General features: G+C 43.6%; 1 protein-coding gene across 3 annotated transcripts in view; it reads left to right on the top strand.

Annotated features, from left to right (window-relative positions):
- Col14a1 (collagen type XIV alpha 1 chain) overlaps positions 1 to 12,547 on the top strand; it is a 209,322-nt gene that overhangs the window by 175,803 nt on the left and 20,972 nt on the right. For all 3 annotated transcript variants that reach the window (XM_029469983.1, XM_021183602.2, XM_029469984.1), the window contains exons 41-44: positions 1,102 to 1,155; positions 1,637 to 1,708; positions 9,776 to 9,811; positions 10,717 to 10,783. In XM_029469983.1, the coding sequence (XP_029325843.1) occupies positions 1,102 to 1,155; positions 1,637 to 1,708; positions 9,776 to 9,811; positions 10,717 to 10,783 (229 nt within the window). The remainder of the gene's footprint in view (positions 1 to 1,101; positions 1,156 to 1,636; positions 1,709 to 9,775; positions 9,812 to 10,716; positions 10,784 to 12,547) is intronic.

Genomic DNA, 12,547 nt, shown 5'->3' on the forward strand with positions numbered 1-12,547 from the left:
GGCGCTGATCCGGCCGGATGAGGCCTGTGGCCCTACTCAGGCCGGTTTCTGCTTCCCTAACTAATGCAGTCTCAGGTCCCGCGCAATTGGATTGGAGCCGAGTTCTTGTGTTAATAACATAGATTGTTATGTGCCATGAGAGGGGAAGGAGGAAGAGCCTATGGCTAAAGTGGTGGGAACTGTCAGAAAGAGAGTCGAGAAAATAAAGCAAGGATGCCAGTTAAGGGGGCTTGGGATGGGTCTGAGGGTTCCTATAGGAAAACCTCATGGTGAAATGGTTATTTGTCCCAGGAGCAGGAGGTGATACTTTGAAAACTTTTATGTACTTATAAAATTTAGACTGAGGATTCTCTCTCATGCTAACCACGTCAGAAGGGCTGGCATTTATAATTGTGGGAGGAAGCCATCCCAGCTGTTAATATTTCTTATTCTCATAAAAATAGCACATACACACTTATCCAATGTCTTGGACAGTAGTTTTTCTAAGGGACAGCATTTATCTGGTGGTGGTGGGGGACTGTTTTAGTTATTTTCTTCTCTTCTGAAGTAGAACAGGAAGCAGGCATGTATCCAGTTCTGAGCCCAGGACAGGAGACACTCAGAGAAACTTTCCCAGATCAAAACTTTCCCACCACCGCAAGTCACCTGGCCCACATTTTGCCCCAATAAATTTCTCGAGAGCTAAGAATTGCAGATCATTGCCCTTCCCTTGTTGCAATATAGACTCTTTATAGGGTATATTTCTCACTCAAGACTTGTGGATACCAAGAGACATGAATCTGCTCTTTGGTCTAGAAATTAATAAAAAAGAATAGAACTTATTTATGCTGAGTTTAACAAACTTTCTGAAATGAAGTAGCTATTTAAGTTTATAAGTGGCATTTCTCACACCTACAACCCATGCTCTGGGGCCACTGACTGGAGCCAACAGATGTAAAACACTTGCCAAGAACAATTCCTAAGGAGTTCAACAACAGCATGCCCTCCGTAGTCCAGAGCAGGTGGCAGGATTTGTGCATTAGATGTTCAAAGGAAGTTGATGAGCATCTCCTGCAAGCCATGTAGCAACCACTTGTGTGACATACCTTTTCTTCACCCCAGGGATTTCCCGGAAAGGACGGTTCCTCTGGGCCTCCAGGACCACCTGGGCCAATTGTGAGTAACTAGAAACTTCTGGAATGCATTCTGTTTTAAAGCATTTTTTTGTTGTTGTTCTTGTTTTGGTAGAAATTTTCTCCTGCTGGCTTTTCCAGCTGTCACTCTTTGTTGTTGTTGTTGTTATTTTGTAACAACAGTTTGTTTGTTGGTACAGACCTTTATCATCCTTTAAAAATGACAAATCCAGATGATTTGATTATTCACTGAGTCATTTTTATAAGGTTTTATCTGTGCATTTAGTTGTGATTACCTATAAATTAGACTTGGAATTCATAGAACCTTACCTGACCAAACCTATGGAGATTTAAAAACGGCTTTATATGTGGTCATTGGGCAGAGCAATGAACAGTGACTACCGCAACATTGGTGATGGGAGGGAAGCTGTTGGGCATGCATTGTTATCCCTGCTTGAAAGTTGGCTATGATCCATTGCATATATGAATCTTCACTTTTGTCCCATTTCTTGCTTCTATTTTAGGGCATTCCTGGAGCCCCTGGTGTCCCAGGGATCACGGGTAGCATGGGACCGCAAGGAGCCCTGGGGCCACCTGTGAGTACTCAGTGGTAGCTGTTCAGAATATATGTCCTATCATTACTTACGTTAAATTTACTAGCATCTCTGAGGATCAGAAGTGTTTGCTCAGATGCCAAACATGGTGGTATTCATCTGAATCCCAGCACTTGGGATGCACAGACAGACAGGCAGATCTCTGTGTGTCTAGGTCAACCTTGTCTATATACCAAGTTCCAGGATAGCCAGGGTTACATAGAGATACTCTGTTTCCAAAAAAAAATTATAGAACATGTTTATTCACCATTGGACTTAATGGGATTTCCTGAAGGAAAGTAGTTGGAGCTTTAAGATCAAGTTGTGTATATACCATGGCTAAGGTTAAATGGTCCTACTGGAATGTAGGCCATGCTCTTGCTTAAATGTATCCCCATTGCTCTGTATTTGCCTATGTGAACTCCGTATCATCTGTCAAGATTGGGTACAACAGCTAAATGTTCAATCATGCTTGCCTCCCAAGGGGGGGGGAAATATAAAACGGTAGAAATGGAAAGTTTGAGAGAAAATAGGAATGTATTTTTATACTTTCCATTCAACCACAGAGCTCATTAAAAGCACAAGCACACACAAGCAGACAGTGTAGGTGAAAGTACAATGAGAAGAACTTGTTTCCCCTCACCTTTCTAGACTCTTCATTGGCATTTAAGTACAGCCAATGGGAGAAGGCAAGGAGCCCAGGGGTGCAACCTGTCTGTACTTCATCTGTGAACTGTGTGCCATCTGATACTCTCACTAAAGCCATTCTCAATGTGTTTGGTGACTTGCAAGATTCTCACTGTAGACTTAGATGTCAGCATTTTGGCAGCATCTGTGATGGGCAGTTACCTGTAAACTAAAGCTACTGTACTTAGAAAAGTCTGTCTTGCTGTCAACCTGCTGAGGGTGTGTGTGTCAGAGATGTGTGACTGAAGGGTGCAGAGGCAGGTATGAATTCCGTCTTCAATTCCACTAGTGTATCATCTTTTCATCCCATTTTCCATGGCCATGTCTCTTCCACAGGTGGGAAAGAGTCTTGCCTTTAAGAACCTGTCTGTAAAATTTCCCTAGAAAATTCCCAAGTCCTTAACTAAATTCTCTTTGCAAAGTCCTTTAGTCTGTTTAAAGTGATGTATTCACAAGTTCTGGGGACTGGGTTTCAACAGGAAAGGAAGGCAGGGAGCCGCTTCTATCAGAGACACTGGGTTGGATCTCTTCCTCTCTGTCCCCAGCTGGTCTTGTTGCTGTTTATCCTTGGAATACATTTCAGTACAATTTTTAATCCTCAGAGTCTCCTAGACACACCTGTGGGACACCCAGAAAAGTGAATATGGGTTTAGAAAACAAACCATGATTTGCACATCCTCATAAACACTGACATTAGTAGTCACTTTACAAAGCTGTGCACTCACCCCAACTGCCTTCTCACTGTCTCAGACTGCCAAGCTTCTAATTCCTCCCAAGGCACTGGCTTAAATACAGAGCCCTCTTGCAGTGGGTTGCATGCATTCTGAGGCTTATGGAGGGGGTTGACTCTCCTGTTTTCAAATCCAACTAGTACTGGGTTACGGAAGAAAACTGGATGACTTTGTCTTCACATACATATCTCCTTTAATTGAAAAGATATTGCCATGTTTGATCCCATGCATGGAAACACACACACAGAGAAACACACACATACTCACATGCATGTACACATGCACACACACACACACACACACACACACGAGCTCTTGCAAGCAAGCATACACAGATTGTGTTTCTGCTCTCTCTTCTCTCTCATTCTCATCTTTCTCTGTCAATCTTATCTCTTCATCGACTCATCTACTTCACACCAGAAAGTCTTAAAAACACGGTGCAACCAGGTTCCACTCTGCTCCTCAAGATGTGGTTTAGGGAAGCAGAATTTATCCCCCAGACTGAGGGAGCAAAGACTCCCTTCCGCCAAAGAGGTTTCAGAGGTAGTGGATGCTCAAACCAGCAGAACCATGGCATCACTTAGGGCACCAAAGACTTTGGAGCATCCCAAATACAGTAAGAAAGCAGGAAGACATTACTTTACCATGGTTAGATAGGGTAAGGCAAATCTGTCTGTGCAGGAGGAGAAGGGGTCCTTTTCTTACTTGCCTCCCCCAGGACTCATTTTTCTTACCCTGATATGGAAACACACACCGTGATTGGTCCTAAGCCAAAAGGGATGGGATGAAAATGGACAGAAGAAGAAGAAGAAGAAGAAGCAGACACTAAGGTCTTGGGAGAATTTAAATGGGATGTAAAGGGCCAGAATAAGGCCAGAAGTTATTGATGAGAATGACACTTCCTCATTGACCCACCCGGCCTAATGTGCATCTGCATTAGACTCTAAATATGGGACATACTAAAATACCTACAGTCCCCACAAATAGGTCACCTAATGGTAGCTTTATCATCTATCAGCCGAGAAAGGCATTTGGTGGCTACAAGAGAGGCCTCATTCCACTGACACTTTTATTAGAAGCAGAAGGTGACCTATCACTGCTGCGTAGGGATGCTACAGCAGGCTCATGCAGTTCCCATCCGAAGCGAGTTGTTCTCTGCACTAGTGTTCAGGATTTTCCTTGCATCCCAGGCTGCCAGGCTCCCACATGCCTGCTAGCTGCCAGGCTGGGATGATTATTAAAGCAGACTCCCTCTTGTGCCGTTAAGGCCTTGATTGATTTCACATAGATATCTGTCTAGGAAAATGAGGGAAAGGAACCAAGAAAGACTGTGCCACAGAAAGCAGCCGTGTGTTTCCTACAGTAGACGCCAGCAATGCTTACTTCTGTACGGTACATTCTACACCAGCTCCTTGGGTGGATGGGCATTGCTACTGCCAGGCGTCTATTTCTTCCCTAGGCATTGGCTTAAATACAGTGCTCTCCTGACATGGATTGCATGCATGATGAGGCTTGTGAAGGGGCTTCTTACTTCTGAGGCCACATTTTCATAGGTAAGCCTATTATGTCAAGAGCCCTGTATAAAATGTTCAAATACGTTGCATCTCTGTGGGGCTCATATCTATAGGAGCCACATAACTGAACACAACCATATAGCCTACATTTTATGCAAGTCCTCCCTACCTCAGGCAGTTGCCTGACTCCTCTGGCTCTTGATGTCTGCCTTGTGACTGAAAAGACAGCGCCAGGATGCCATTGTGGCTGTATACCTCTTTACCATCAGAGATACAGAGTACTTTCTACATATTTGTGGGGAGAAGGGGAGGAAGAAAGACAAGGGAAGAAAAAAGGAGAAGAGGTTGAAACCCAGAAATGTTTCTGTCCAAAGGAAAGACAGGGACAAAAGGTGGGACGGAGACTGAAGAAAAGGTCATCCAGAGACCTCCCAACCTAGGGATCCATCCCATCTGCAGACACGAAACCCCCACACTATTGCTGATGCCAAGAAACACTTGCTGACAGGAGCCTGGTATGGCTGTTCCCTGAGAGCTTCTACCAGTACCTGACCAATCCAGATGCAGACACTCACACACAACCATCGACCTGAGCCTGGGGACCCCAGTGGAAGAGCTAGGGGAAGGACTGAAGGAGCTGAAGGGGATTCCAACCCCATAGGAAGAACAATACCAACTAACTGGACCACCTGGGGCTCCCAGGGACTAAACCACCAACTAAAGAGTACATATGGAGGGATCCATGGCTCCAGCTACATATGTAGCAGAAGATGACCTTATCTGACATCAATGGGAAGGGATGACCTTGGTTCTGTGGAGGCTTGATGCCCAGCATAGGGGGATGCTAAAGCCATGAGGCACGAGCGGGTGAGTGGGTGGAGGAGTACTCTCATAGAGGCAAAGGGACAGAGGAGGCATGCAGGATAGGGAGGATGGGTTGGGGGGGGCGTCTATGGAGGGGTGACCCAGAAAGGGGATATCATTTGAAAAGTAAATGAATTAAATTATTAATAAAGAAAAAAGAAAAGGAGAAGGTGGGATGTGTCAGGGAAAGAGAGGAAAAGAGAGGAGAGGGCATTCATGTTCTCAGGCTGCTGTTTAGGAAGACTAGGTTACTCTCACTGTCAGGGTCAGGACACAGAGGGTCTTGAAGCCTGCTGGGGGTTGGATTGTGTGACAGGCAGCTTCAGCCTGTGGGCTTTGGACTATGAGATCACTCTTTCCCTTTCAGCCCCACACTTCTGTGAATCTATGAATGTAGCTACTGTATTTCTTTACATTTCAGGTGTTCCTGAAGTTAAAGGAAAAATACACCCCTTTTTCCTGCCTCCATCCACGGGAACTATGTGTTTTTCCTCAAAGCATACTTTGGTGGGGTTATGGGCCTTCATGTGCTCGGGAATTTTTTTTTTGTTTTTGTTTTTACTTTGCAAAAATCAAAGGAATTATGTCAGTGAAGTTGGAATCAGCCATAATTACCTGCTGTATGTACTGTTTCACTAAGAAGAGTGTTCACGGAGACTGCATAGTTGTGTCTCCTATCAACTCAGTAACAAGCATCATGAGATGGAGTTTGGGGAGTTTCAGACCTAATTAAACATGTATATCTCTTTATGCCAGAAAATGCCAGTAGAGAATGCTGTCTGCTTCCCTCACCAACCAAGTTTGGTCTCTAATTTCTGCCTTTAAATATGACATATTTTCAAACACACTAATATATCAAACGGCACCAAAGGAAATGTAGACAGACATGTTGAAGTCAAAATTACAGTGTTGAAGATTGAAGGTTTTCTGTGTTTTTGTTTGTTTGTTAACACAAGATCTCACTGTGTGGCCCAGGTTGGGCTTGAAGTCAGGGTAATATTCCTGCCTCAGTACTGTAAGTGTGTGGGCCACCATGCCTGGCTCAAAACTGTTGTTTTGTTTTGTTGTTTTTTTTTTTTTTTAATGACTTCATTCTGAATCATTAGAATTAGGTATGTGGGGGTGTGGCATGTCTGCTTGATTTTTGCCTTCATTATGAAATTTTTTTCTTTATTGCAATAAAGGATTCTGGCTCATAGCTGTTATTAACACTCTCTTCTAGCCAAGCAACAGATTGAACCTGAGTCCAGAAATTCACCCTAAGTTACAGCTCTTCCAAGTCCCTTACTGTTTGATATGGGGCAAATGATTTAAGCTGTCTATGCGTGATTTTCCTAATCTGTAAACTGGGACTGTCTTATGCAGTTGTTATAAGGATGGCATGAATTAACCTCACAGGAATATTAGAGGGACAGAAAAAAAACCCCTATCTTATAAGGCTATTGGAAGGGTTAACTGAGTGAATGCATAGGAGACACCCAGAATACTTTCAGCTTGTCAAGGCGAACTAAAAGTATTCAGCATTAAAATGTACACTTTCTGAGTATATTAAAATGTCAGTTATTTGCTTTCGACCGCTGGCTTTTCGTTTGTATCGAATGCCCCTAAAGTTGTTTCCTTTTTACACAGTAGTGTCATATGTAACTCTTGTCCCCACCAGGATCTCTCAGTGAACACAGTCATCTCTGGAATTTTGTCCTCTTGAAATCAGAGATGCCAGGTGGCAAGGAAGAAGGGCATGGATTGTGTAGTTATTGACAAAATAAATTTAGGCTGGCACACACACACACACAGAGAAGGGGAAGGTGAGAGGGAGGGGGGGGGTTGTATAAACCTTGTTTTTCCAAACAGATTTTTCTTGTGGAAGTGGGTATTTTTTTAAAAAGTGAACACTTTTTTATAACCCTCTAGCAATTCACCGTAGTGTGTTTTCAATGTTTTTCTTTTGCTTTTCAATCCAGGTATTTGAAGCAAAGTACAGATTGGCTAATAATACAGATTTGAGATGAAGGCCGGCCATTCATTCATTCTGTTAGCATGTATGTTTGAGCCCCTGCCATGTCGCACACAATCTCTGGAGCTTGGGCTATGGAAATCCCTTGGTTAGACACAGACCTAGCCTTGTGGAGCTCACAGGCTAACCAGGAGCTGCTTTCTTTCTACAAGTTGGAATCCCCTTACAGACTCTTTACCCACATATTTCCAACCATCACCATATTATAAACTGTGAGCCTTCTTCTCAAGAGATCCCTCCATTGAATGGCTTTGGCTTCAATGAACTCAAGACACTTTAAATTTTATTTATTTTGCTTTTATTAGTTCTTGGAGAATTTTATATATGTCTTGATCATATTCACACTCTGATCAGACTCTTCCCAGATCCACTCTCACTTTCCTACCCACCCAACTTTGTGTCTCTTTTTTAAAAATGTCCTCCCCCCAGTTTGTATTGCTCACATATTGTTGGGTATGGAACCTTCCATTGGAGTGCAGGTAATTTACCAGAGGCTACACTTTTAGAGAAAATGGACTCTTTCTCTCCCAGAAGCTATCAATTGCCACTCCTTGGCTAGGGGTGAGACTTTGTACCCACCTCCCCTTCCTTCTTCTTATTTAAAAAGGCATTTTATAGTTTTATGTTTAATTGTGTGTGTGGGTTTGTGCACATGAGTGCAGTGCCTACAGAGGCCAGAAGAGGGCATCAGATTCCCCGGAGCTAGAGTTACAGCTGATTCACCCTGTGAGAACCCAGGTCCTATGGAAGAGCAGTATGCTCTCTTAGCTGCTGAACTATCTCTCCAGCCTCTAAATTTTCAAATTGAAAGAATTTTCAAGTGAGCACTGTATAACTAGTACCAAGATTCTGTGATGATATATGTGAGTGAAGAACGATTCTCTTGTGCTTAGCTGATTATAGATCTAATTTGCAACCTTGGAAAATTATCTGATGGCACAACAAAGGATCAATTTACAATTATGGGCAGGGAGGTCGGAATGTTGTGAGTGCCCTGGTAGGAGATGCTAAACACAGGAGGGCATAAGAAATGTAGTTTTTAAAAGGAGTGGTGTGCATGGATATGTGTGTGTGTGTGCATGTATACACACCTCTGTGTGTGTGTGTGTGTGCACGTGCATACACTGTGCACACTTACGTGTGTGCTAAGTAGAATTAAAGGGCTCTGCTGGAAAGGGAGAGGAGAAATGGTAGATTGTTGCCACCTAATCAGGAGTGGTCTCCGTTGGTTTCTCTTCCCCCATGCACTCCACCTATGACTGTGTGTATCTTGAAAGCAACTGGGGAAGAAGCCTTCCCACTGCCAACATCTGAAAAACACTAAGTCATAGCATTCTGTTTCCCTAGACCCTATGAAGTGAACCAAGAATTTTGGACTTGGGTCACTTTTAACAAATCAGAATTTGAGCTTCACATTGCATTTGCTTTGGGACCTGTTGAGACTGAAGTAGGAACAGGAAACTGATGATGTGCCAGGTTCCACCTGTGGATTCTGTTCACACCTCTAGGGGTAATTATAGAGAGGTGGCAGCCATATTGCCTGGGAGCTGACAAGGAAATAGGATTACCTTCTGAGGACATCTGTTTTCCTTTTAAGCAGAAACCCTAGAAACATTGTATTTCTCAATAAGTACTTTACAGTAACAGTAAATTGTCTTCTTGTCAAAAGTAGCAAAGCAATGATTTTAAATAAGAATTCAGCTGACAGCATATGCGCACATGAGCATCAGTGTTGTAGAGACTCCAGGAGACTCATGCCATCCCGGCAGAGGCATCAGAATGAGGCTGTGGGGTTTCATGGATGCCATCTCTTCCTTTACCTGCTAGATTCAGTGGCGTTCTTTGCATTTTTTATGGATATGCGTTTCTAGAACTTTCATTAAAAAAACTTCCTAGAAGTTGTTTTTGGAATCATTATGAAGCAGTCTATAGAGTTAGTCCCACTGTGTGGTGTTCAGTGTAGGAAGCTGCAAAGGCTAGCCATGGTGGGAATGTAGTTACATAGCAGTACCACTATACCATTCGACTCCCATAGCTCCAAACTGTCACATCTCTGCATGGAAGACCCAAAGGGGTGAAGTGTGTAAACCAGCTGTGCTGCACGGTGGGACTGCAGGTTGTTCCCTACTTTATTCCCGTTGCCCGTTTTCACCCATGTTTGGAAGAAATGCCTCTGTCAGCTAGGAAGAGATGTACTCTCGTGAATCATCGCTGAGCACAACATTCTAAGTAACTTGAAATTTATTCTTCACTTTTACAGGGTGTCCCTGGAGCGAAAGGAGAGCGAGGTGAACGGGTAAGTCATTTTAGGAAGCTTCTGGCTATAGGTGGTTGCACATAGCCCTGGCCCAAGCCTCAGGAGGAATGGTCACTGCCACCTGTGGTAATCATTGCTGCTCCAGTAGTCTTCCATTTAAAAGCACATGAATTTCACAGGGGGAAACATCTGGGTGGGTTGGAGGCCAGGAGAGGATTTCCAGTTGTATAGCTGCTCTCATCTGGCTCCTTGACCTTGAGCTCCATCCCTTAAGGAATCCCTTAAGCTCCTAAACTGGAGCTGAGATGGAAATAACATAATAGATGTGGAAGACTGTCGTAATGGACGTGGATAGCTTTATACTAATTCCAGCCAGGACTCTCGTTTTCCTGAAGACATAGTATTGGCAAGAAGCAAGACAGCGCTTGGATAGAGTCAAAGAGCAGGCCTTGAAATTGAAATCACCTTAATTTTGGTGCCCACTGAGTCTCTGTAGATGTTGTGAGGCTTCTAATGTAGTTGTAGTCTTGGCATTGCTGGTCTTGGGTTCAACAGGTTATTTCTGTGACCACTTAGGCAATGTGTTTAAAGTTGATTAGCTATAACATGGGCTTAACAGTCTCCCTATGGGTTGTTATATTAGTATTAAATGAACCATCACTTGGGAAGGTATTAAATATGTATGAGTATGTTTAGATATTGTTAATATTTTTTAGAATCTGGGACCAAAAGTGTTTATTTGAGCTCATTAATCTAATAAACAAAGACTTTCAGGAACCATCAATCCGGGATAAAAATTATCTCCTGCATTAACCACAGTGGTTAGCCCTCCCTGTTGCTAGGAGCCTAGAGTCTAGGTGTGAACAATGGGTCAAGCCAGCTATGTTCCCGCTGTATGGCTGCACAGTGGACATGCTTGAGGAATACACTTCCTTCCCATCCAGGGAGACCTGCAGTCTCAAGCCATGGTGAGGGCGGTGGCACGTCAAGTATGCGAGCAGCTCATTCAGAGTAAGTGCAACCCTGGTCACCCATGTCCTGTCTCATTCCTGTCCAAAGTATTCTTCCCTTCCCAGGACTAGAGAGGCCTAGGAAGACCCCTTCAATGCTCTGGATTGTGGTGTACACATAGCTTTACAAATCCCCTCTCTGAACCACCGACCAGCCTAATAGATTGCCTCAGAGCTTTACAAGGATGGCACAGGAGCCAGACTCCCATTTCCTCAGTTCAAGAAGCATTGATTTGCATATGCAAATTTAATTAACTGCTGTGATCTTCCATTTCTCCTCCCCCCCACCCATCCAATGGATGGGTTCTTTCTCAAATGTTAAGTACTTGAAGACTACCAGACCAGCTCAGAATCAAGATGACCTTGGTGCTTGTTTCTACTGGCTCACGGATTAATCACATTTCCTTTCTTATCCAGTCTATAGCTATTGCATTTGGTTAGCCCAAGGCCCTTCCTTTGATTCCTTAGGCTGTATGCCAACACACACACACCCATACATACACATAGGGTTATTATGACATCTGATATGACAGTTGGGCATCATACCCAAAGTCATACCAGAACACTTTTCTGCAACCTTATTTCATTTCTTTATTTTCAAACCTGAATGTTTCAACAGCACTTATTTCAATAACAGATTCCTGTGCTCACCCATTTTGTACACATGCCCTCTCTGTCCAGATGTCTTGAGCCTCAAAAATCTAACCACAAGGTTACTTAGGGTGGGCCCCTCTCTTTGCCATGAATATGTTTAGTTCCTGACTGTTCGAGGCCAAGTAAAAACAACAATTCCTCTCAAACCCACCCAACTCTAGCCGAACTCCAATGCCCACCCCCTCCCCACACTGATAGCAACCTCCTCCCCCAGGGATGATATTTTCTAAGTAGTTTGCTTATCTCCCTCTGGGTTGTATTTACTTTAACCCAGAGAAATTTGGGATTCAGGCCAGTAGAGCCCAGCAAGTGCCAAGAAGGTCTGTTGGCAAGATCCCGAATTCCACCTGTTCCTTTGGGATAAACCCAGATCCTTCCCTGGGGAGGAACGGATGGAGAGATGGCGGTTTTCACTCTGGGGACAATATCAGAGCAGAAGGAGGACAAAGCTACCATCATCAAACACAGTTGTCTTCCTCTGTGGGCTGTGTCTCTATCTAATTCTATGGTGCTCACAGTAAGAGAAAATTTACCACTTCAACAAAATAGTTACAATTAGTGACAAAATAAGATCTTCAAAAGCAATAAATTCTACAAGGGACATTGGACTTCAGTCACTTTTAGAGAAGGATATACCCAAAGCTCATATATGCTTTGCACTATCTCAGAGGTTTCTTATCTCAAATGGGCAATGCAAATGAGTAGAAGATTAAACTTGAATGAAATTGCAGTGGGCTGAATCCTCACAAGACTCCCTACACACAGCAGGAAGATTGATCCACGGTATCTGTTGCCTTATTTTACTATAGAACCAAAACCGTGGATAACATGTGACTATTTAATACATGCTCTAAAAGCTGAGGGCCCAGTACAAGAGTTTTCCCCCTTCGAAATTCTCAGACTCTGACAAATGACTTCTAGGAGTGGAGAGGTCAGAAGTGAGGCAAGGTCTGACAGGAATCCATGCAGTAGAGAGGGCCTGTCTGTCACAGGAGGAAATGGCGGCCTCTGTTGCAGCTTGGCTGTCTCCTTAAACAGTGCTCTGTTTTCCCCTGTGTTACATAAACTCCCACCCTGGGTGTGCACATCCTCCCACACAACCTCAGTCAGC

This window comes from Mus caroli, chromosome 15, assembly GCF_900094665.2.
Source record: "Mus caroli chromosome 15, CAROLI_EIJ_v1.1, whole genome shotgun sequence".
NCBI lineage: Eukaryota > Metazoa > Chordata > Mammalia > Rodentia > Muridae > Mus > Mus caroli.